This window comes from Emydura macquarii, unplaced genomic scaffold (genome assembly GCF_026122565.2).
Source record: "Emydura macquarii macquarii isolate MOO-44397 ecotype Brisbane River unplaced genomic scaffold, CSIRO-AGI_Emac_v2 contig_705, whole genome shotgun sequence".
NCBI lineage: Eukaryota > Metazoa > Chordata > Testudines > Chelidae > Emydura > Emydura macquarii.
Window position 1 is genome coordinate 17791093 of NW_027130842.1, and position 24776 is coordinate 17815868.

Below are 24776 nucleotides of genomic sequence, written 5' to 3' on the forward strand. Positions count from 1 at the left end.
AGGTAAGTAGCTGCGTCAGCATGGGGGCTGCCCTCAGTCTCGTCCCAGGGTCCTTCTGTCTTCTTCTGGGTTGTTGTCACAATCTGCACTGCCACAACACTGAGTCAGCTGGCACAGGCCAGACATGGGTGTCTAACTGCAGTGTAGACATACCCTTAGTGACCAAAAACCCCTTACACCAGCCTTCCCCTCAAAAAGGACATAGCTAATGATTTACTTATTACACAAGAAGGGATGAAGCAGTCACTTGTTTTTCCTAAAACAAGGTGAAGATAGTGAGAAAATATAGTAGAACAGTCTGAATACAGATGTAAAAAACCAGCTGTGTGAATAACTGATTTTTGGTTTGCCGGCAATTCCAAAAAATTAAAAGAATTTGTTTTGGATTGACCTGGAAACAATTTTTATTTTGAAATTTAGGATGAACTGAAAAGTCAAAAAAAAAAAAAAAATTTAGGTTGAATGAAACATTTTATTTAACCCAAATCAAAACGTTTTGTTTGGACTTTTTAATAAAATGGAAGGAATATTTTTAAAAGAAGTTTTCAATAAAATATTCTAGGTATTTCAACTTTTTTGAAATTTGTGTTTTTTCTGACATGAACAATTTGGCAAAACTGACGTGAATTCACATGTCACATTTCAGTGTTGTCAAATTTGCATTTTTTGCAACCAAAAAAAAAAAAAAATTTTTTTTGACTGAAAAATTTTACCCAGCTCTATTAAAAAGTTTCCATGATCCTCTATATTCTATACATTCAGATGATTTATAGCAAACTAAACAAATTTCACAGTTACTTGAGAACTTCAGTCCAGTTCATTGCTGCCAAAGCCAGAACCCATTTTGATCTTGTTTACAAGTTACCTTGCAGACACTGTGTGCCAGATAATGGATTTTTTTCCAATATTCCTGTCTCTAAGGGCTTGTCTATATGGGGACACTCAGGAAATCCAAATTATAAGTGAATTAATTAAACTGCATTAAATCTCTGTGTGGACACGCACAATCAGAATTATAGTGGCTTTAATTCAATTTATTTTATTTCACTTTGGAATTAACTTTCCTGTGTGTCACTATATAGATACACCCTAAGTTTAACTGGATAGAAGAGAGCTATTTTCACTTTAAGATTTGTAAAAGCTTGTTTGGTGGGTGGACGTCCCCCATTTAGCCTGAGATTTAGGGCAAACATTTGGAAAAAATTATGGGCAAATCCTCAGCTGGTGTAAGGTGACCACAGAGAGCTATGCCAGTCTACACCAGCTGAGGATCTGACCTAATATATGTTGTTTTCCATTGTACAGTATATAAGAGCTTCTTGTTTCTGGCTGCAGTTAGGATTCTGTCTTGATCACTCAGTCCTGAGAGACAATTACAATTCTTGCATTTGTAATAATGAATCGTTTTTTATTCTTTTGATAGGGAATCTTCAGAGTCTTTCAATTTAAACCTGTTCTTCAGTTTTCAGCTGCATAACTTCAGTTATCCATCCGCCCGGTTAAAAAGCCGACAAGATCTCTGCATTCCATTCCATCTGGAAATTCTACAATCCACAGACAAGCAGCCGGGTCTTGATTTTCCATCACTTCTCCCATGAGCTAGTCCAAGGATTTATTGCTTTACAGCCTGAAGGTAGTGATATGGCCAAAAGTCTCATTTTTGTTGTCCATCTTTTCGAAGTTAGACTGTCCCCAGTACTTGAGTGACTGCAGAGCTCACCTTGTTTTCCACATTATTGACACGAGAAGCCTGTTTATCCTGGCTGGCATCCATCAGTGCCAGGGATACTTTAATTTCAGTAGTGTTTGAGTTAATTTGTTTAAAAATGTCCAATACAGTTTTCAGTACTCACAAAAAGGCCTGCATCTTTGAAAATACTAAAATGAATCCCTAAAGTCAGGGTTTATTTTTGAATCAAAGAGCTTAGTAAATTGGGCCTCCCAGTGCCCTCTGAGGTAACTATTATAATTCTATTTTACAGATAGGGAAACTGAGGAACAGAAAGGTTAAAGTAACTTGCCCAAAGTCACAGAATACATCAGTGGCAGAGCTAGCAACAGAGACTAGAAGTCCTGGCTTCTTGTCTCTGTCCTAGCCTCTAGACAACACAACCTCTTGAACTAGTTGAGGTTCAACTAAGGGTTAAGCTCCAGAGAGCTAAGAAGTTTGAAGGGACAGACATTAGACTAGACATGCTGGGCCTTGGGCAGGTTTAAAGGTAGCCAAGTGGGTGGGAGAAAATGGGGAATATTTTAGGAGGAAGCAGGGAGATCCCTGGAGTATGAGACTAAGTCAAAAGATCTGAGTAGCTCCCAGAAGTTTGTCCACTATTGAAGTTTATGATATTTTCTATTCTTCACTTTCTGCTTTTTTCATGGACATAATGGTGCCTCAAGCCTGGTCCCACAGCCATGCACACAGTGTCAAGTGAAGAATATCTGGCTGTTAACTGGGTGAGGGAAGAGAGAGGGGTAAGTAGTTTTTCCCCATTCTGTAACAACAATAAGCCCGTTCCTCCTTCAATTACCAGCTACCTCCCTGGACTGATTTCCACCTCCTCCACAACTCATCTTCTCTTCCAATGGGAATAATCCCTGGCATTAGTGAAAATCATGTTTCTCTAGTCTGCTACCAGGGATCTCCGGAGCCTCTAATGGGATCCTCCTCTCTGCAGTGCTTCACACAGTGCCTAGGAATAATTTCCACTGAGGCAGGAGTTCAATAGCAGGGTATTAAAGGATCCTGTCCAGAAAATAAGAGTGCTTCACAGAGCCACAGACAGGAACAGCTCTAGGCTTTATGGGACTCTATGCAAAGTGACACACGTGGAGTCCCATCCAGCTCCCTTGCAATCTACATGGGCCTTTCCTTTATGTATTTACACTCTCACCCCACCTTAGCCAGTTTGATACTCCCTTGCATATTTGACTGCACAGCTTGAGGTGAGACTCCTCCTACCAACCCAACACAGTCTGGAAGGCAACTTTTTAACAAAAAACTTTAACACAAAACAGTGTTGAAGTGTAATTTTTCTGAAAGAGAGGGCTTAGGGAATCCATCTCTGCTAGTGTTACAATCAGTCTGGAAGATGGGTGAGCACAAGGGTGAGGCACTCTGGGTAGAGGATTTTGTGTGGGTGTGGCTAGGTCTGCAGAAAGGAGGAGCCCAACTGTAGCTATGTAGATCTCATAGAGCTAAGGTTAATAGTGTTTACTGGCATGTTAGACATTGTTTGAAATTAAAACAAAACAAAAGTCCTCCCTAACGCTCCTCCCTAAGTGAACAACAACAAAACCCAACCCTAGAGTATATCTAAGATGCAAATATAATGAGAGGAATTTCTTTGATGAAACTGTAGAATGAAAATATAACAGCTAACATCATTTGTGCCCAATTTTCTTCCCACTTACACTGGTATAAATCAGAAATAGCTGCATTTATGTTAATAGAGCAGTGTAAGATTAGCATAAGGGCCTTGGCATTGAAGACACAGAATAGCAATTATTTGCAGTCCACTCAGTGGCATTTCCTGTATTTTTCAGTAATGCTATCCTTTTCTTTAGGTTAGCAAAATGAGGCCTAACGGTTTCAGAGCTACAGCATGCCATGTATGATACGAGAGTGTGTTCATCATTTCCCAGCATCTAATACAAACATTTAAACATTGTTTTGTAAGATCTTCAATTCAAGGTAATGTTTGAACATTTAGATCGTTGCAGAGTGGGTCACAGAACTGGGAGAATGATTAACTTAATTTGACTATCTTGTTTGTTTGATGCTGTCTAAGTCGAGTGTGAGTCAATAAAACTGAAACAGCCTTAACACAGCTTTCAGCACAAAGCCAGCCTGTCCCAAAATGGGGATTAGCAAAGATGTCTTTCTGTTACTTTTATTTCTATGCCCAGGTAAGGTTTATTTATATTACATTTTAACCAATGTGAGATTCTGGCCAAAATTTTCAAATGTGGTGTTTGAAATTAGGTACCCAAATCCATATTTAGGCACCTAATTAAAAGGGCCTGATTTGCAGAGGTGCCGAGCAACCACAGCTCCTAGAGAGGAAAATGGGAGCTGTGGTGGTGCAGCAACTCTGCAAATCAGGCCAGTTTATTTAATTGACAAACCTCAGGCACCCAAGTCTGAAAACGTTGTCCTATGTACTTAAAAGTGCATTTAGTAACTTTCCTAGCATTTAAATATCTGTGTGAAAGTAGCACAGCCCAGGGTCACTTACCTTCTCTCAAATCTTTATTTGTTGCTTGCTCCTTTCTGAAGGATCTGTGATAAAGCATATCACTTACAGGAAGTGCTCCCTGCTGTCCTGACTAGCTGCTGCTGCTAGTATTTGGGATGGGTTCAAACTGCAAATTCATATTCTACCTGGATTTCAGGTGCTTCAAAGCAGTGCTTAAAGTGGCCTGAAAAAATGTGTTTGTGATGGGAGGGGAAGGAAGCAGGTCTATCATAATCTGGGAGCAGCATTTTTGTTAAAAAGTGCTTAAAATGCACCCTTCAGTGACCTGGCCTTATTATTATCACTGTTATTATTGCCAGGTCTGCAACCCCTTGGGGACCACCACCCTGCCTTTAAGCACTGCAAATGTTCGAGTATTTGGGTTCAGAGATTAGGTTTCCCATTAAAAGAGTAAGTGCCAGCCCCAACATTTCTAGCCAAAGTCTAGTTCTTCTGATTGTGAATTCCTTCAAAGCTCCAGAATTTCCAGATCTAAATTTCGGTTTGGTCTCCTCTACACTTAAAATAACTGTTATGTATTATACACTATATTATATATCGTATATAATATTATATATGTCTCATTTCTGGATGTATATGTTCTTCTGATTCAATGTAATGCACCACTAGGATAGTCACTGATTTTTGTGATTGTGTTGTACCATGCATCCCTTAGAATGAACAATAATACTCACATTGAATTGTTTGCAATTTTGTCATACCATGTTCCATAAGCATAAGATGAAAGATTTGGCAGCACAAAGTGGTGTAAATGGTGAAACTTCTGACATAGACCCAGTGGGAGCAGAGATCTCACATATTTCTCCTACTGTTTGCTCATGTTCCAGGAAAAATGATGAACCACTCTTCAATGGTTTTATGTTGAACAAATGACTTAATAAATTCTGCAACAGATTTACCAGTGGCCAGATTTTCAGAGGTAATGAGTACCCACAAATCCCATGGAAGCCAATGGGAGCTGCAGGTGCTCGGCAACTTTGAAAACTAGGCCAATACAGACCTAATATAAAACCCATTTAAGTCCCTGGAAAGACTCCTAGGGCCTTCACTGGGCTTAGGAACAGGTCCGAAGTCTGTTTATTACATCAATTACTATAAAATATCCCAGACCTGTCTGATTTTGATTTATTTAGTACAATATTATAGATTTTGTGTTTGTTTTTAAATCCCAAGTTTTTAAAAAAGCACAAACAAAAGAAAACCTCCAATTGTAGCATGGAGATTTTAGTCTCTTCTATGGCCTGCTTCTTGTAATTACTGATTTGTGTGGAGCAATAAAGCATTTCAATAGATTGGAATTTAATATTCAGTAGTCTAGACACCATAAGATTAGTTTTTCAAAAGATAAAAACAAGAGGATTTATAAAAAATACTAGACAATATGTTAAGCTTTTAAAATACGTATTTGGTTTATGCAGATCAGTAAATGCAATGGAGATTTTGTATAGGTACTGTGTGCTGTGCAAATAAAATTTGACTCATATCAAAACCTGATGGCCTTTTTCTCCTATAGACATTGTATATGCCAACATGAACTGCTGCGTTAGCAGTTTTAAAAGTAAGATTAACAATCAAGTAAATATAGTTCATATGATTATATAACAACTTTATCTTGATAGAGATTGTAAGGAAAGATAAGAAAACGGATGTGTTGTATGTGGGATTGTGAGGTATAAGAGAAACAGCTATTACTACTTGTAAAAAGGCATGAATAGATTCTAGCTAATGGAAGTTAGGACTTAGAAATATTATAGCGGAGCCCTTCTATAGCAAACTATAGTTATTTGATGTTAAAGCATATGCAAGTGAATTTAAATTCTAGTCTGAGTTTTCCTTACTGACATGAATAGTCCCAATTGAAATCAAAGTGACTATTCTTGTGTGTGAGGAATATTCATATGATGAGAGATTGATAGGATTCGGCCCAAATATAATCAAGAACCATACCCAGTATTTGCCCTCTCAAACTGCTCTAAATGTGAATCTTTGTTCCCATTTTCTGAATAAGAAAGTGACATCTTTTTAATGTTAGAGAATTCCACAGACTTAGAATAAAACTGCAATAAATAGAGGGTCTTCTTCTATCAGCGGCGACCTGTCATTCTTGACCTCTGTGGGGTGAAAGGCCTGTGGTGCTTGGCTGTGGGAACTGGTCTTGGCCATGTGGAGCCCCATCAGCTTCTCTGCGGCAGCTTGCAGCACACACCTGCTCTGCTTTGTCCACCCAGACTGAGCTGAGCTGCTCCCTTTTGAGCCTAGCCTCCAACGTGAGCATGCCCAGAAGGTGTAGGTGGGTGGGGCCTTCTGGGTCCAGTTCTGTTCTTTAACCCTTAGTTCACCAGTGTGGGACTCACAGACTCCATCACAGTATAGCTTTGGTTATATCACCATTGATCTTAAGTTCCATAGATTCTGCAGTTTTGCCCAGCTCTTTCAGCGTTAGCCATAGTTGGTCAGTAGTAATGCAATACAGTTGCATACTCAGGATGCTGTAAAGATAAATCTTTACATTTCACACCTCATACTTTGGCATCAGTCAGCTTTGTCATCAGATAATCTGTTAGAACATTAACTAATGTAGGTGAGAGAACACATACCTGGCATACACCTGATACTCCCAAGAACCAGTCCGTAATACAACCACTGATGCTCACACAGATAAATGCTTCATGAGGCATGCTAAAGCCTCAAGCATTCCATGTTGGCACAGCAGTATCCACAGTGCTGATCAATGAAAGAATGAATGAAGCTGCAAAGTCTATATACATGATGATAACTTCCTTTTGTCACCTGAGTAATTTTTCAATAACATTCCACAGTGCATGTATAACATAGATGGTAGATCTAACTGAGCAGAAGCCACACTGATTGTCTCTCATTTTTGGGTTGAAACAGTATTTCAGTTGGTTCAGCAGTCTGATTGTCAATACCTCCTTAGGACTGACAGCAGTATTATTCCTCTATAATTGAGCAAGCTGATCACTCTCCTTTTTTGAAAAAAGGGATGATGCAGTCCCTTTTCCAATCTTCTGGAATATGACCATTTCTCAAACATAGAACTTCTCTGAAGCCAATGAACTAAATCTGGGCTTCCTTTTCAGTTCTAATGAAATATTATCAAGACCAGGTGCTTTATCACTTCATGACCATTTGACAACAATCATCATTTCCTCTAATGTCACCAGCCTGTTGTCTGCCATGTTCACTGTTGGATTAAGTTGCAGTTTACATCTTGGTAGGGATCTGCTCATTAATTCACAAAATTGCTTATGCCAGCACTTGTTACACTGTTACAAAAAAAGCAAACATCATTTTGGGAGGTATTAGTAGGAGTGTTGTAAGCAAGACATGAGAAGTAATTCTTCTGCTCTACTCCGCACTGATTAGGCCTCAATTGGAGTATTGTCCAGTTCTGGGCACCACATCTCAGGAAAGATGTGGACAAATTGGAGAAAATCCAGAGAAGAGCAACAAAAATTATTAAAAGGTCTAGAAAACATGACCTCTGAGGGAAGATTGAAAAAATGGTGTTTGTTTAGTCTGGAGAAGAGAAGACTTAGGGGAAACATGATAACAGTTTTCAAGTACATAAAAGGTTGTTACAAAGAGGAGGGAGAAAAATTGTTCTCCTTAACCTCTGATGATAGGACAAGAAGTAATGGGCTTAAATTGCAGCAAGGGAGGTTTGGGTTGGACATTAGGAAAAACATCCTAGTTGTCAGGGTAGTTAAGCACTGGAATAAATTGTCTAGGGAGACTGTCTAACCCGCCCTTAAAAATATCTGATTTTAGATTCCACAAACACCTGTCAAGGATGGTCTAGCTAATACTTAGTCCTGCGATGAGTCCAGAGGACAGGACTAGATGGCCTCGAGGTCCCTTCCAGTCCTATGAGTCTATGATTTTTAAAATCTTTAAAGAAAAAAGCCCTGAAGAAACATTTGCTCAGTTTTACCAGCACAACCTCATCCATCCCAAACTAGTGAGCCACACTGATACCTCTCAGAACGTCAATGAAGGTCATTTATGTATTCTGGATTGGTATCAGAACATTTATAAATAACATGTATATAACGAACAGATCAGTTTACTTCCAGATATTTGACTGGTCTGTTAACTAATTTCCTTGTGCCATTTCTGGGTTTAAAACAAATTGGACGTTAGGTAAAATAATGCATAGCCTATTGTATTTTGAGATCAGTAGTTTTGTTAGTATTTTGCAATCTTTGTCAAGCAATTTAAGTCATTCTCTTGTGTGTTACCAGTTCAACCAAAATTAGCTTACAAACACCTTCCAAATTTATTTGGGCTCAATTTAAATCAGTTAAAATATGCATTTTAGATTTCAAAAAGAAAAAAAACAGCAGCAGCTGCTCTGTTGGTACAAAGATATTCACAAATATTATTTTCTATCCATGACACTGATGAGTAAGAATGGAGAAGTTTCCTGTATGATCAGAGAAAGCAATGAATATCTGAAGTTGGACTGTTTTGGAGAACAGATGGAACTTGAGATTAGAGATGAACAAACCATAGGTGGCCCCATAATCATGCCCCATAATCATGCTGTAGGATACTAGGGATACATCAAGTTCTCTAGCTATCTATCTAAGGTACTTATATGGCTCTGTCACTATAGTGTCTGAGTACCTCACAATCTTTCATATATTTACCCTTAAAACACCCCTTTGAGGGTAGGATAGTGCTATTATCCCCATTTTACAGCTGGAGAACTGAGGCACAGAGAGGTAAGTGATATGCCAAAGTGTAGAGGATCCCCTATGGGGGCAGCACTGGTGGCTCTCCCTCTGTGTCAATCTTAGAGGGAGGCCACACCTCCCAGCGCCTACACCCTTCGGGGAGTCCGAATTAAGGGGTCGCCTCCGGCCCTCATTGGGGAAGCCTTGGTTCAGGCTGTTCCTTTAGGGGAATAGTCCCCATGGGGCGTGCCAGCAGTCTATGGTCCATCCCTCAGTCAGGCACAGGCCAGCAGCAGGAAACAACCCTCAACAAGGCAAGGAAGCAGTCTCTTGCCTAGCCCTCAGGAGGGCAGGCAAGCAAACACACACAGGCTCGAGCCCCAGGGTAGGGTGAGCAGCAGGCTATGGACCAGCCCTTAGGCAGGACAGGCAGAGGGACAGCAGTCTCTAGCCCTTAGCAGGGTGAGGCAGTAGTCTATAGCCGGCCTTCGGCAGGGCGTGGCTGGCAGTAAGGGCCAGGTTCTGGTGCTCAGCGGGCATTCACCCCCGGTTGGGTAAGGGAAGGGCGGAGGGGGACGCAGGCCCACCTGTCTCCACTGCGTCCCAGCCCAGGGCCCTGTCAGTGACGGGGTGTCCCGTCACTGGGTCAGCAGGGCTCCGGCCAAAACGCGCTGACTCACAGCAAGTGTCAACTCAGTCGCACCATAGTCGGCTTCCCTGGGCTTCTTCCTCCTACCCTCTTCCTAGAGTACCTGGGGCTAGTCGTCTCCCTCTGGGTCGCTGGGGTAGAAGGCATGCGGGAGTCCCATGAGTCCCTCACCGTCAATCGGCAGCAGGTCCAGAAACTGTGCAGGGTCCTCTGCGGAGAGCAGTTGCTCCAAGTCCTCAGGATCCCAGGCAGTAGGCAGCTCGGCCAGGCCTTCCTCCGGGTCACATGGTTCAGGCAACTCCTCCGGATCCACAGGGCCCCACACCGTAGGTAGATTCAGCAGCTTTTCCTCTGGGTTGACACTGGGCACAGCCCTAGGCTTGAGCACCAAGGGAGAGGCATTCTTCTCCCTCAGCCACTGGGGTCTGAGTGAGCTAGCAGGCCTGGATTTAAAAGGCCTAGCCCCACTCACCTGCTTCCGGTCAGGTGTTGTCTTCCTGGGTTCCAACCCCCAGGGGGTGTTTGGCTCTTCCTCTGGGTCAATCTCAGAGGGAGGCCACACCTCCCGGCTACACAAAGGTTGTGCAGAAAGCCTGTAGCAGAGCAGGGACTTGAACCCAGGTCTCCCAAATGCTAGCCTACATCACTAACAGCTAGACCCTGGCTTCTTTGCAATAGATTGTGGGTTGTAGGGATAGTAGCTGGCAGTAGGACTAGAGTATTTCCTCTCATAGGTGATATGCTGGATCTTATTTTGCCTTCACTTATGCTGGTGTAAATTGGAAGTCACTCACTGAAATCAGTGGAATTAAACTAGTGTAAAACTGGTGTATGACAACAGTCAGTGAATGGGCTGGGGAAGGCAGGTGCTTTGTGCCTCACATACCCAGATTGTGAGACTTGAGGAGAAGTGTCCTTACTTGTGGCACTTCCATGAAAACTCCAGGAGAAGGTACATTTGGCTCCTGGCTGACTCAGGAGAAAAAGGCATGCCAGCAAGGACTCCACAAAGACATATCCTCATTTGAAAAGGAAATGATAAAACCTCTCTGTAATCCTGCTGCTAAAAACAGCAAAGAAACAATTGTCTAACGGATTAATAGATATTTGGAATTTGTATAGATGTCAGAGGACAATTAATTAGGAAGCAAATTCCTTTACAAGGATTTCAAACTTCTTGTTCCCATCTTCAAAGTGCTACATCTCTGTCCTTGTGTCCTACTGCATTCCCTCATGCCTTCTTCGTGATGCCAACCTTTACCATGTCAGGAGAATGGAGCTTATTCAGAGTTTACTGTTAACTCAAATTCACACCAATTAAATACAGTGTCATTTGCCAATGTTACATAGGAAATGGGATTTAAAAGCATAAATTATATGAACTGCAGCATTCTAATCTTTATAAACTCAATGGGATTTGAACATGCAACTCCCTTAGGATCCTTTAAAAATCTCAGCCATAGATCTTGGGGTTGGTTACCTGTTAAACAAGTGGACTGTATAACCCAAACAATAAATACGTGAAAATTGCAAAACGGCCAAACCTAAGAATTTGAAAACCATGAATCAAGCTACAAAAATCAGAAGACTGGCTTAAAAATCATGAGATTTAAAAAAAATAATAAATGGGGGGTATTTTTATTTTCCTTCTGGGTTTTGAGCCATTGTGGAGTGCACTCAGGTCACATTTTCTAGCTCTTATCTACTACCATGAGAACTACAAATTTACTATTTTTTAAACTTGAAAGCTGAGATTCTCACCTAATCACTTGCTTTCAGGAGCTGGGGCTTTCACTAAAATCCTAATATCGTCGGACTAGTACTAAAATCAAGGGAGTTGGCAACACATCTATTGGCTCTCTTGATTTGGTTATTCCTTTATTTTAATTTGTACTAACCACACTAAAAGATCCAATCTAACTCTCCAGTTGCCAATAATCTTCTTTCTGTAGAGCAACCTCCGACATAAGGCATGATGGAGCTCTGGCTGTTATGCACAAAGCTGTGAAACTCCGTGCTAAAGGACAGTTTAGGACAGTGCAATACTTCTGTTTCAGTGAGATTAGGGGTCTAACTGTAGCCTACTAAGTATTTAACAGTGTTCCTTTGTAATTCACCCTATTATTTTCACAGAGTTTTAAGGTATCGTCCTAAAGATAAAATCATGTTGTCTGACTATGTTGTTACAGAAAAGGAATGTAGGATTTGCCTAAGCAGCTCGGATCACTGATTCATGTCGTCTACAGATGTGTCAAAGGAAAGTGAACATTTCCCATTAGGCAACTACATGATTTTGCAGTGCTGTAGATGGAATTCCCTTTTGTCCACAAGAGGTCATCTTACACTCTCAAAAATGAGATTTGATTACCCTTCTTTATCTTAACTTTCACAGCCACAGATGGTGTTTGATAGGAAAAAATGTGCAGATTTTTTTTCAGAACGTCTCCGTTAAACATGCTATTAAACACAGAAGCTAATTTAGTCTGTGTTCTGGAAAGAGTGGTAGGAATTAAAAGCAGTATATGGACATATCAATTTGTAAATTGTTAACCCAAATGAACATGGGCTGGCGTTTAGGGTTCAAAGTTGGTTATTTGTTAGCAGATGGAAAAAACTTAAAACTGTCAGAAGTTTATTCGAACAACAAGAGTTCAGGTCAGCACTTGACCACTTCAGTGTTCATTTCTTCAGATTTTTGAATGTGAACACATTGAAAACTAACTTATTTTGAAAGAGCTTTACAATAGCATATCTATGTTTTTAGGGCAGAGGGAGGCAGCGAAGATTCAGAATGTGGGTAAATGTATTTCGGCTGATCGACATGTGTAGAATCTGTATATGGTTATTTAATTCAAACAGATGTGACATTATGATACTGAGAGATAAAAATGTATTTTCTTTCAGTGTATCTTTTAGAATGCAGGACAGGCACGGGGAAGGATTATAGAGGAACAGAATCTAAAACTCAGAAAGGTGTGCCCTGCCAGAAGTGGAGTGAAAATAAACCTCATAAACCTAAGTATGGCCTTTTCGTATTTGTACATATGTTACTCTGAACCTTTTCCAAGCCAGGCCTATTAAATGTGCATTAAATAATTGTATAGTGTACATTATCAGTGCAAGTTGTTCAGCATTCAGATTCATTGGTAAGAAATCATTTCCTCCTCATCTCTCTCACTGTGAGCTCTACCTGGTTGCACAAAGACATGCAAGGCAGACATATTTCTAAGCATCTATGAAATCTATCCTGCAGCGATGCAAGGGGATGTACTAGATGATCTCAGGGATGTTTTGAAAGATAGCATTTCTGGCCAGATTTGGTGGTCCTTAAGCATGCAAAGCCCTCACTGGAAGAGATCCTAATTCTATTGAAGTCAATGGCAAAACTCTCATTGACTTCAGTGGGGCCAGGAATTCATCCATTCATTTCAATGGGTGTTAAAGGTGGCAAAGGAGATAGAAGTGACAAGTTATCCTATAGGAATGCCCCTTGCTTGTTTCCATGACAATATTTTAAGGCATTACATGAGAAGCAGTCAACAAGATCAAACTGTTAACCTTACATTCATACAGGATGTGTTAGTATCATATTGAAGTTGTTGACAACTCTCACATATTTAGTTAATGTCCTTTTTTGCATTTCCCAGAAAAGTTTTCCCTATGAAACATTATTCTTTTTAACTATGTGCATCAGAAAAACAAGAAGACAGTTATTGACTGAGCTCAGACTTGGGCAGTCAAACAGCAGCAATCAGTGGTAAGCGTTAAAGAGCATTCTTGGACTTTGAGGCTGTCCTATTTCCTATAAAACTGTAGACATGAAACTGTTGGTCCGTCCCCAGTGCTATCAACGAACTGACATCCAGTAGCTATGAAGAGGCTACTAATGACAGCTCTTCAGATAAGGATTTCAATGCTGGACAACCAAAGGGAGAATCTATTTCCCTGGTCTTTCATGTGTATGACTAGAGTCCAAAATCACCTGAGAAATTAGGACATTTCACTTTTGCTATAATGGCATTTTTATTTTATTGCAGTTATACACCTGACACACACCCTGCTGCAGGATTAGAGGCAAACTACTGCAGAAATCCTGATGAGGATGAAAAAGGACCCTGGTGTTACACAACAGATTCTGATACCAGATATGATTACTGTAACATCCAAGAATGTGAAGGTCAGGATACACATACCAAAGATCTTTTTACATCATGATATCCCTAAGTATGTGAAGTTGTGCAAATACATTTTTTTCAAAGTATGGAAATGTCAGCTCCCTGACTTGAGACCAGGAGAGCAAACTTTAATACTGAAGCTGAAAATAACTTACTCAGGGGAGTAGTCTTTTACTCACATGACTTGCAGGATCAGGCCCCTTATTGTTCTTTTGGGTAGCCTCAGTGGTAATCAAATGGTTCCCTAAGGTCAACATACAACTACATGTGTTCCAGAGGCCATATCCCCTTCACAATGAGAGAGGAGGAGATCTTTTTTAGTTAATATTACTGTACTGCACTATTATCACATCCTAATTTCAATCATCAGACTGAGCCCTTCATAATATATCTAAGGACATCAAAAGCTGAGGACCTGGCCGATTTTTATAGCAGTTAAAATGGCTATCATCTTTGGCCTTAATTCAAGAAAGCACTTAAACACATACCTAATTTTAAGCGTGTGAATAGTTCCATTGATATCAATAGGTCCACTCATTTACTTAAGATCAGGCATGTGCATAAGTACCTTGTTGAATCAGTGCCTTGTTTGTGTATGACCTTGTTCTTGTATGTTATCTTGCATGGCAAAATGCCACCATTCTGTCTGGAAACTTTCAAAACTAAAATGTAGGCTTTTTGCCACTTCCCAATGGTTTTGTTTCAGCATCCCACTTCAGAATCAGTTAATATTTCCATTATAACAGCTCTTTGACAGATCATTGTATGGTATGAAAGCACTCATCATTAGAGATGAACCTGATCCAAAAATCTGGATCTGAACAAACTCCTATTTGAGGGAGTTAAAAAAGAAGATACAGATCTCAGTTTCATGCTTCAGGTCCATTTGTGTTTTTAATTCAGATCAAGCTAGGACTTAGCATAAAAGGTCTCCACAAAAAGGACTTCTCCCTGAATAGCTTAAATTGTATGAATATTTTACAAATATAGAAGAATTACAGCTTTTTTGGTTGGTTTCAGATACCTTTTAATCTGCTCTAACTAGAGAATGGCTTAATTAAAAAAAGAGAAGAAAGATTGACGTGACGATCATAGTCATGCAGGCAACTTTAATTGACTCCAGTGGGAGTTTCGCATGCAGACATAAGGCATGGGTCAGCCCAGAAAATGTTGCAGTCATATAAAATTTTACTCAGTTGATGAGCATAAGCACCATGAACTTCTAGGGTTCCTTTGTTCAGTGCATAAAGAAATTAATCTTGGTTCAACTTCTCTATTCTAAACGTATGCCTATTCCTTTATCTTCCTTGCATACTTCGTACAGACAATTTTACTGAAACCAGGTAGGATTTAATGGGTTATATTCAGGAAGCCAATGAACATCACCTTTTCATGGTCTTATTGTTGAATGAAGTGGAAGAATGTAGCTGTTTAGTGTCATCATATTGCATCCCATGGAACCAGAGTCTTCATTATCTGAGTAATTACTCTTTAAAGGAAGCTATTTTGCAAAGGAAGCTTCTCCAGTAACATATGTATCCTAACAGCACCCTTGAAATCTTCTTGCCTTATCATCTAGAGAGACAGGATAGCTGATTGCATTGTATAAATCACCTTGTGAAACAATCAAAATATTAAAAAAGACCCAGTACTATGTCAGTGGAAGTTTTCTTTCCCCAAGGAAACGATGGTATACACTTGCATGTACATAACGTAGCACTAGCTCTTGTTGTACTCGGTGTGTTGGTAGATGCTGTCACCGGTATTTATCAGTGTAGGCTGCGTGCGTGTGTCCCTGTGTAGATGCTGTCCCAGCTCTGGCCAGGGAACTGAGACGGCTCTCACGATCGAATGAGTCGACACGACCACAGATTAGCTGAGTAACGGAGGCGCCCAAGCGAGGTTTATTGCGTGCGGCACAATGAGAAATGACTTACAGAGTATCTCTGGGTCAGTTTCATATTGGCAGCGTTACAATGGTCTCGGCCCAACGGCAGGACTTTCCATTATCCCCTAGACCGGACACCGGTATTCTCTCTGACACCCTCTTTTATACACTGTTACATACACTTTCGGTCTGCCCCCTTTCACGTAGGTAGTTGCCACTCTCCTGACATAGTCTAATACCACCTTTTTCCGTTGATTGGCTGATTTGGGCACCGCCACTCCATGTATCATTTCTACCCATAAAAGTGTCATTTCAGAGAGTTAGTATCTTGGTACCTCTTATACCTACTACATACGTTAGTAATATTTTGGCAGTCTTACAACCTTGCAGAATCAGCACTTTCCTATACCAGTCTCAGTTAACTTGAGTGACCCCTTATACTTCTGTTCACTCGGTTTTTTCCATTTAGGCCTTAGCCTGTTTTACAGGCCTTAAGCTCTCACTTCTTACTACAGCTCTGAAGCATCTGATGGGATGTCAGTATAAATGACATTACAGCATGGTATCGGGAAGACATAGCTTTTTAACTGTAGTTTTACATTTTAATTGTTTTTTATGATAAAATATATACAATAGTTTAACAAATAAATCAAATAAAATAAACAAGGTGAAGTCACCCACCAGTAGAAAGAGCCTTGTCATTTTAGAATAGTTCTTCAGTCTAGGCTTGCCTTCTGATTGGTCTCTTGAACTGATGGCAGGTCCAAAGGAAAGGTTTCCGGACCAGTGCTATTCTTGAATTTTTGCCTGTTCTCCCCCCCCCCACCCCCACTCCTGCTTGTCCACACAGAAGAGTGCGTGCATTGCAGAGGCGAAAACTACCAAGGCAAAATTTCCCAAACAGAGTCTGGGATTGAGTGCCAGCGCTGGGATTCTCAACAGCCTCACTTTCATGGGTACATCACTTCAAAGTAAGTCATAACCAGTAACGAAGTTACCTATGAGCTTGATGGACCACTGGGCTATGGGAGGGAAAAAGATGCTTAGATGATTTTTATAGTAATTTTCCTTTTTCATGTTGACGATACTCGATCATGTTTTTTGTTGATGGTTTTTTTTTTGGTCAACCTCTCCCTTGGCCATTTGAACCAATGCAGTTTTGCATGTACTTGATGTTCTGTTTGTTTGCCATGCTAAGACTAGAGGCAAGCTTTAGCAGTGTGCATGTATGAGGGAGGTATGTTTTTAACATCCTTCCTAAAAGAGAGGGCTGGGGAGGCAAAAAGATCTGTTTCGGTCCAGGGCTACAAAAAGGGTAATCTGCTACTGCTTAGAGCAATGGAAAAGGTAAATAAACAACCCTTGCTCTTTTCTTTCTGTTTCTTTGGAGGCCACTTCAAGTTATCTGAAACTCTACTTAGGGGAAATGGTAATGACAGAAGAACCTTAGAAGGCTCTGAGGTTTAGTTCTGGCAATAATTAATAACAATAATAATAATACCTAACACTTACATACAACTTTTCATCTGTAGATCTCAAACTAATTACTTTACAGTGTTAAGCATCATGGTCTTCATTTTACAGATGGGGAAACTGAGGCACCAAGAGAGTTTTTAAAAATTGTCTCATTGCTTTATTGTGCTCCCCCTGTCTGTCTGTTTCCGCTTGTCTCGGGCCTTATACTGTATGTAGAAAGTGCCTTGGGACAGCAACTGTCTTTGTGCAGCACCTAGCACACTGGGGTTCTAATCTATCACCAGGGCTCTTAGGTGCTAAAACAATACCAATAAATAAATACTAATGAAATAAGGGCAGGGATTTCAGAGATGCTCAGCATCCAGAGTCCCCAGTGACCTCAACTGGAGTTGTTGGTACTGAGCATCTCTGCCTACCAGGTGCTAAGTGACCTGCCCCAGGTTACACAACAGCTCAGTAGCAGAGCAGAAGTAGAACCCAGGTCTCAATTCTCAGGACAGTGCCTCATCCATTGGACCATGTCGCCATTCATAAGACCTTCTGAGGAATGTGGATGCTTGGCCATATTTATCTGAAACTTTTAAGATCTTTTTTGTGCTCCCCTCTCTCAGCTGATGTATAAACCGTAACAGCCGGTGACACGAACCCCCCCCTCAGGTCATTCCCCCGTCATTCCTCATTCTTGTCTTATGAACAGAATGAACAAGTAAGAGGTTGAATCTGAAAGGCAGTCATGTTTTAAAGTAACACCCCGCCCTTTTGTGAAAGACAGCCTCTACTCAACACGTGCTGAGGCAGACAAGCTAACAGAATATCAGAAGAAAGATGATATAATATTTTGGAAGTCGTCTGCTATGAGATCTTTAAATAAAGGAAATGAGAATCAGAACTGAATGCTTCAGAGCTTTAAACTGGCCTGCCAGGAAGGAATGTCTCCCCCAATGTCACAACACTGAACAAATTGTCTGGGTGACAGAGCTTCAGAGGTGGTGGTTTTGGGATTCCGTTCCTATGAAAAACTGCTGTTGGTCACTGCCAGTGGTAATTACAAGAGTAGACAGACCAATGGTTTGATCCTCTGGAAAAAATGCTTCATTCCTTTTCTTTATCTCTTATCTTCTTCCCTGCCCCACGCTAAGCCGTTCTCTTCACCCCAACCTCCTTAACCACCAGTGACTTTGCTTGAATGGTGATTGTGTTCAGGGAACAGAGAGATGGTGATTAAGTCTAGACCCTAAGCAGTCAGCTTGAAGGCAAGCGTTCTGCATCTTCTCCGACATGTGCAATCAGGAAGAGCTAATCACATCCACTAGATCAAAATGTTAAGGGGAAAAGGAAAATAGAGAACTAGACACAGTTCACTGGGAAATGAGCACAACACAGTGGAGCACATGAGCAATTTCAATTTTTTCAGCAGCAAATTTATTCAGATTTTTGAAATTTCCTAGTATGATACATTGCATAAAGACCAGCTACTTAGGAAACTGGCCAAACAAAGCAACATATTTTTTAAAGAAGAAGTCTCTAATATCTAGGATCTAGTAATTCCTTTAGGCCCCAATCCAGCGAAACTCTTAATCAGTGTTTCTCAACCTGGGGGTTTAGAGGGGTCGCAAGTGCAGAGCTGGTATTGGGGGTGGCAAGAAAGGTAATTGCCTGGAGCCACAGGGGCGCCATGAAACTAAGTTACATGCCTCAGCCCCGTGGGGGTGGGACTCAGGCTTCAGGGGTACAGTAGTTTGGAAAGGTTAAGAACCACTGCTCTTAATGCATGCATAGGTTTAAGGATGTTTTGCCTCCTTGTGTGCATGCGTCATGGTACAGTATTTAATTAAATGATCACATGCTATTTGCTACTCCTGCCTCTTTCAGTGCACAGAATGGACAGTGAATGAGGCTGAAGGTTGCAAGAAGAGAAAGGATGTTCTCTTGTGGTTAAGATACTGGACTGGGACTCTTATTTCTAGTCTGCCGTAGACTTACTGCAAGATATTGGGCAGAACTACCATAGGGCATATGAACAAGGGACCCAAATGAAGGTTGCACAGGTAACCTTAATTGTGGCATTTTCAAACTTTTTGAATGTTGACTTTGCAACCTTAATGTTCTTTTAATATAGTTTTTTTCTACGTACTTTATATTTATATATATTTTTATTTATAAAAAGTATGTGTGTATATATATATATATATATATATATATATATATATACACACATACTTTTTTTTTTCTACGTACTCACCACACTATCTGAGTGCCTGGAAAGCCCGTTGTGCCACAGGAGGGGTAATTCATACAGTCAGCCATTAGTGAATTAGATTCTTAATCTAAACTTTAAATTTTCAGCTTTCCAGAGAAGAATCTGAGGATGAATTATTGCCGTAATCCTGATGGCGAGCCTCGGCCCTGGTGTTTCACTACCAATCCAACTAAACGCTGGGAATTTTGTAACATTCCACGTTGCAGTGAGTGTTACTTATGGAGATTGTTGAACACAAGTTAGCTATCACTGCAGGCAGTTGCAACAGGTAGACACTAGGACCAAAATGAAGGGAAAAGTTGGGGGTGAGGATGGAGGATGGAATCCATCTCCAAATATTTGCTTGTGGGCTATGACGGTTAATAGACAGACACCTGCCTTTCTCAATGCTTACTGCATAGGTACTTGAGTAGTTCTGACCATGTTCCTTTCTTTAGTATTCTCCTTTTGCTGCCAGACCATCTCATGCTCCTTGTTCCAAGACTTGCTCTTCCCATTAGATCTTCCCCCTCCAGATTAGTGTTTTAGCTCTAAAGGTCCTGCTCTCTGCCGTGACGCTTCTCCTTACAACATATCATAGGGCCTCATCCTCACTACCTCCTGCCCTGACAATCTCTGCTCTTCCATCCTCCCTCTCAGACACCCCTAACCTTCCTCCCTCACCTCCCTTGTAGGGAGACAGCTACAGCGTAGGAAGGGATGAATGGTTAAACGTGGTCATGTTGCCGCCAGATGTTTCAGAGGGTTGGGCATAGAATAGAATTCACTCTTTGGAAAGTGTCATTCCTTTTGAAAATTTTAAGTCAACTTAAAATTCAAGTAAGAAGAGTCAAGAAGGGGTATTTGGATGTTTTCTCTGTGTTTTGGTTTATGTCTTGCTACAGCCTTCTGGAAACAAACAAACAAACAAAAATGCATGTTACACATTATGCAAAGTTAAGCTTACATATTTTGAAGACACTGTTTATATTCATTTCCTCTTCTGGTAAAGCTACACCCCTGCCACCTTCTGGCCCAGGACGTCAATGTCTCTTAGAAAATGGAGATGATTATCGAGGCAAGATAAGTGTCACTGTGTCAGGAAAAATTTGTCAACATTGGAGTGCTCAGTTTCCTCACAAACATCCCAGGACTCCTGAAAACTATCCTTGCAAGTATGTTAAACCTCTTCATTATTTGGTGCCTGCTGGAAGTACCAAGGAACACAGTTATTTCATGATGATGTAGACATAATATTAAGGTTGGCACAATTTTTCTCCAGCTATATTGCTAAGTTCTCTTTTCTCCATATTATTTCAACTCTCTCATTATTCTTTAGTTCTTCACTTGATCCTGCTCTCTGATTTTTCCTGTGTTTTTCCTCTTCATCTTTCATCCTCATGTACTTGCATCTTCTTCTCTGGCATATGTGCTCTTCCTATTCTTACTTTCCCCTCTCACATCTATCCTTTTACTGTGTTCCATACCCAGGTGCTTCCAAGTAGAATAAGAGTGTTAGAAAAGTTATTTTTCTCAGTGATCATGCTCTTCCACAATGTGCTTTAGCTGCTCTATTCTTGGTGTCCTGTCACAAGAGAAGTACAAGTGTGATCTACTGGTGAATGTGTGTTACGGGTTCCTCACTGTGTTGATCCGCAGATGATATGAGTTGTTACAGTCCTCAGTTATAGAACCTTGGCTCTTAAACTCCATCTGTAGCAGCTAATGCTTTTGGCTCTGGAGGTTGCAAGTTCAATGTGATGACGGCTATCTTGGCCAACATACAAAGGACCTTCTGGTATGAGCAACTACAGTTTGAGCTGAAGAACCAAGGCTCTATAAGTAGGCTTGTAACAACTCATATCTCTGTGGATCAATATAGAGGGAACCTGTAATACACATTCACCTGGGGTTACAGTACAAAAGCTGCTCATACTATCAGCATATGGACTTCTATTACATAGAATGTTGATCTACTCATAACAATGATGCATTGCAGTAATTTATCTCTATTATGAATAAATGTAATTACTGAATAGCATTTTGCTGCAGAAGTGACTCACCAGTAAATACAATAGTGAACAGGTGAGGAAACATCCCTCCTCTTGTTCTTGGCCATTATCAGATTTGCACAAGAAGATAATTTTTACATAGCATTTTTACTTCAGGGGTTTAGAGGAAAACTACTGTAGAAACCCTGATGGTGAGACCAAGCCATGGTGTTACACCACCAACAACAAAACACGATGGGAATACTGTGACATACCCAGCTGTGATGGGACAGAAGCAGTAACCTCTGGTAAGGGGAGTGGGATACAGCTGTGATATGGAAATTGAAGGAATAGTGGGAGACATTTGGTTTTTTTTGTACCGATCTCAAAAAAATCATTGTTTATTCATATTATTATTAATTTGTTGATCTGGACACTCTGCAAACCACATCTGAGTATTAGTGGAAGGTTGAACCTGTTGAGGATTTAAATCTGGTGAGAAAGTGCAGTGTGTGGAAGAAAGATTTTACATCATATTGTTCTTCTGACTTCCTCAACTTTGAAAAAGTTACTGAGCAGTGGGCTTACAGAGTTTCATTTTTACTTTTGCTGCATGGTATCTTTTCTAACATCAGAGAAGTTTTGAAAAGTGTGGAAAAAGTTTTTAAAAAGGACAAAATGAAAAACAAACCCCTAGAAATCATTCAAGTCTATTGCATTCAGTGGCAAGGAAAGAAAAAATGTAGATAAAGCAGAAAAACACAGTAATCCAAAATTCAATATATATCCCATTTTTTTGAAAACTGAAATGAAAATTTTCTTCTGTTTCAAAATTTCCCATTGAAATTTTTTTTAAATGGTTAAAAATGACATTTCCACATGAAAAATACTGCTTTTGACAAAACTCCATTTTCGATGAGAAAATGTATGGCTCAAATTTTGACCAACGCTACAAATGATACAAGTACAATAGGATCTCGGTTACCCAAATTGCTTGGCACCATCAAGTATGTTTATATACACCAGCTGGGTGTCCATAGATAACAAATCAATAGAAGCTGCAATAATTTAAGAAAAAACATCGGCCTCCAAACTCCAACCCCTGAAAGATCCAACCCAAGACTTCCATTAGTAGCGTAACTAACATTCCCAAACTCTGTCAGTACAAGCAAAGGGAAATCATCCCTATGCAAGCTCAGAGCAATCCAAACACTAGAAATACATCTGATATAAAACCACAGGTGTCCCCAAACTTTGGGTAACTTTGGATCCACATTCTGAACTTTGTGCATCTCTAATGTAGCATGCCCATGAACACAAAATTGAAACTGAGATACAAATGCATCTAAGGAACAGCCTCTGGCTCATGAAGGTAACCCATGAAAATCTTCCAGACATCCTCAGAAATGCCCTTTCTGAATGAGATCTTGTCATAAAAAGATATCTGTGAGAGGCAGGCTAATCTCTCTGACTTGTTTCTTGATTTTATTTGTTTGTTTTGGTTTTTCTGTGCTCATTTATCAAAGTAAAATTCAGTTTTAAGGTACTGCTTTTTATTGTTCATTACAGATGCAGTTGTGCTTGAGCAGGATCCACTCACTGAGGATTGCTTTCAAGACAACGGCCAGAGTTACCGTGGCACAACTTCTATGACTATTTCAGGAAAGAAATGCCAAGCATGGAGATCAATGACTCCGCACAAACATGCAAAAACCCCAGAAGCATACCCAGATGCGTATGTTTACTTCAATCACTATCACAAAATCAGTGCAGGCATTGTCCAGAAATCTATTAATTGTGCCTTCCACTTAAAGGGACACTGTCAAGTTAAAATTCACACTGCAAACAAATTTCTTTACCTGTTTTACTAAGAGTGCCTTGAGTGAAAGAATTTTAAAATCCAATTTAGTTGTTGCTACATTTGCTCTTTGTTTAATAGTTTTAGTTTCTCCATTGATTTTCATTTTCCAAGCAAGAAGTCAGCTTCACTTTCAGGATCTTAATACTGCAGAGGTTTCAAACACTGCAGGAGGATGTATTTCCTTGAAAATAACTTTTTTCATTATTATTTTTTAAAACATGGAAACATTTCTACTGGTCTAAGATTTTAAAAGAGCTTGTTTTCACAACATTTACATTCTGGGCTAAATGTAAGTTAATATTATCTCTTTAAATTAAGAGTTGTCATAAATATTCCAAGAATCACACTTATGGCCACATTCTGCCATCAGATCCACACTGTAGATCATAGAAATATGCACTGTGTTAAGTATTTGAGAATCTGACAGCAGCCTCTAAACCTGCTGCAGAACACAGTGTATGGGAGAATCTAAGAAAATGGAAATGATTTATATGGACACAAATAATGTTGCAATACATACTGGTCAGGAATATGTGTAGTATTGCTGAGTTATATGTATTTTATGACTGCAGTAGTCATACTTAGAAGATGGGGGTTAGGTACCATAATATATCCGTTGCATTTTAGTCATATTTATTGATTAAGCTATTTGGACCATACAGATTCAGTCAGTGATCATTTATTCCTCATGTAGTGCGAGTCACAGTCACTAATATCATAGAAATGTAGGGATGGAAGGGACCTTGAGAGGTCATAAAGTCTGGCTTCCTGTGTGAGGCAGGACCAAGTAAACCCATCCTAGACCATCCCTGACAGGTGTTTGTCCAACCTGTTCTTGAAAACCTCCGGTGGTGGGGATTCCACAGCCTCCCTTGGAAGCCTATTGCAGAGGATAACTACACTTCTATTTAGGAAGTACCTTACCTAAATCTATCTTGCTGCAGATTAAGCCCATTACCTCTGCTTTACCTTTGATGAACACAGAGAACAATTGACACAATCCTCTTTATAACAGCCATCAATATATTTGAAGGCTGTTATCAGGTCCCCATCTCAGTCTCAGACTAACCATGCCAAGTTTTTTTAACTTTTCCTCATAGGTCAGGTTTTCTAAACCTTTTATCGGTTTTATTGCTCTGCTCTGGCCTCTCTCCAATTTGTCCACATCTTCCAGCTGAGGCTTCATTCATGCCAAGTAGAGCAGAAGCATTACCTCCCATGTCTTACATATGACACTCCTTTTAATACGCCCCAGAATTACATTAGCCTTCTTCACAGTTGCATCACATTGTTGTCTCATAATCAACTTGCGAACCACTGTAACCCCCAGAACCTTTTCAGCATTATTACCACTTAGCCAGTTACTCCCCATTTTGTAGTTATGCATTTTTCCTTGCTATGTGAAGTACTTTGCACTTATCTTTATTAAATGTCATTTTGCTGATTTCAGACAAATTCTCTAATTTATCAAGGTCATTTTGAATTCTAATCCTGTCCTCCAAAGTGCTTGTAACCCCTCCCAGCTTAGCATTGTCTGCAGA

At 40.2% G+C, this 24776-nt stretch overlaps 1 protein-coding gene across 1 annotated transcript in view; it reads left to right on the forward strand.

Annotated features, from left to right (window-relative positions):
- Positions 1-3802: 3802 nt before the first annotated feature.
- The window catches only part of LOC137149023 (plasminogen-like), a gene marked incomplete at its 3' end in the record, with an annotated part of 28938 nt that continues 7964 nt past the window's right edge, over positions 3803-24776 (forward strand). Inside the window, 8 exon segments of the mRNA XM_067542239.1 lie at positions 3803-3906; positions 12510-12624; positions 13643-13782; positions 16519-16639; positions 19491-19609; positions 20396-20558; positions 21552-21682; positions 22944-23109. Of these exon segments, the coding sequence (XP_067398340.1) occupies positions 3858-3906; positions 12510-12624; positions 13643-13782; positions 16519-16639; positions 19491-19609; positions 20396-20558; positions 21552-21682; positions 22944-23109 (1004 nt within the window).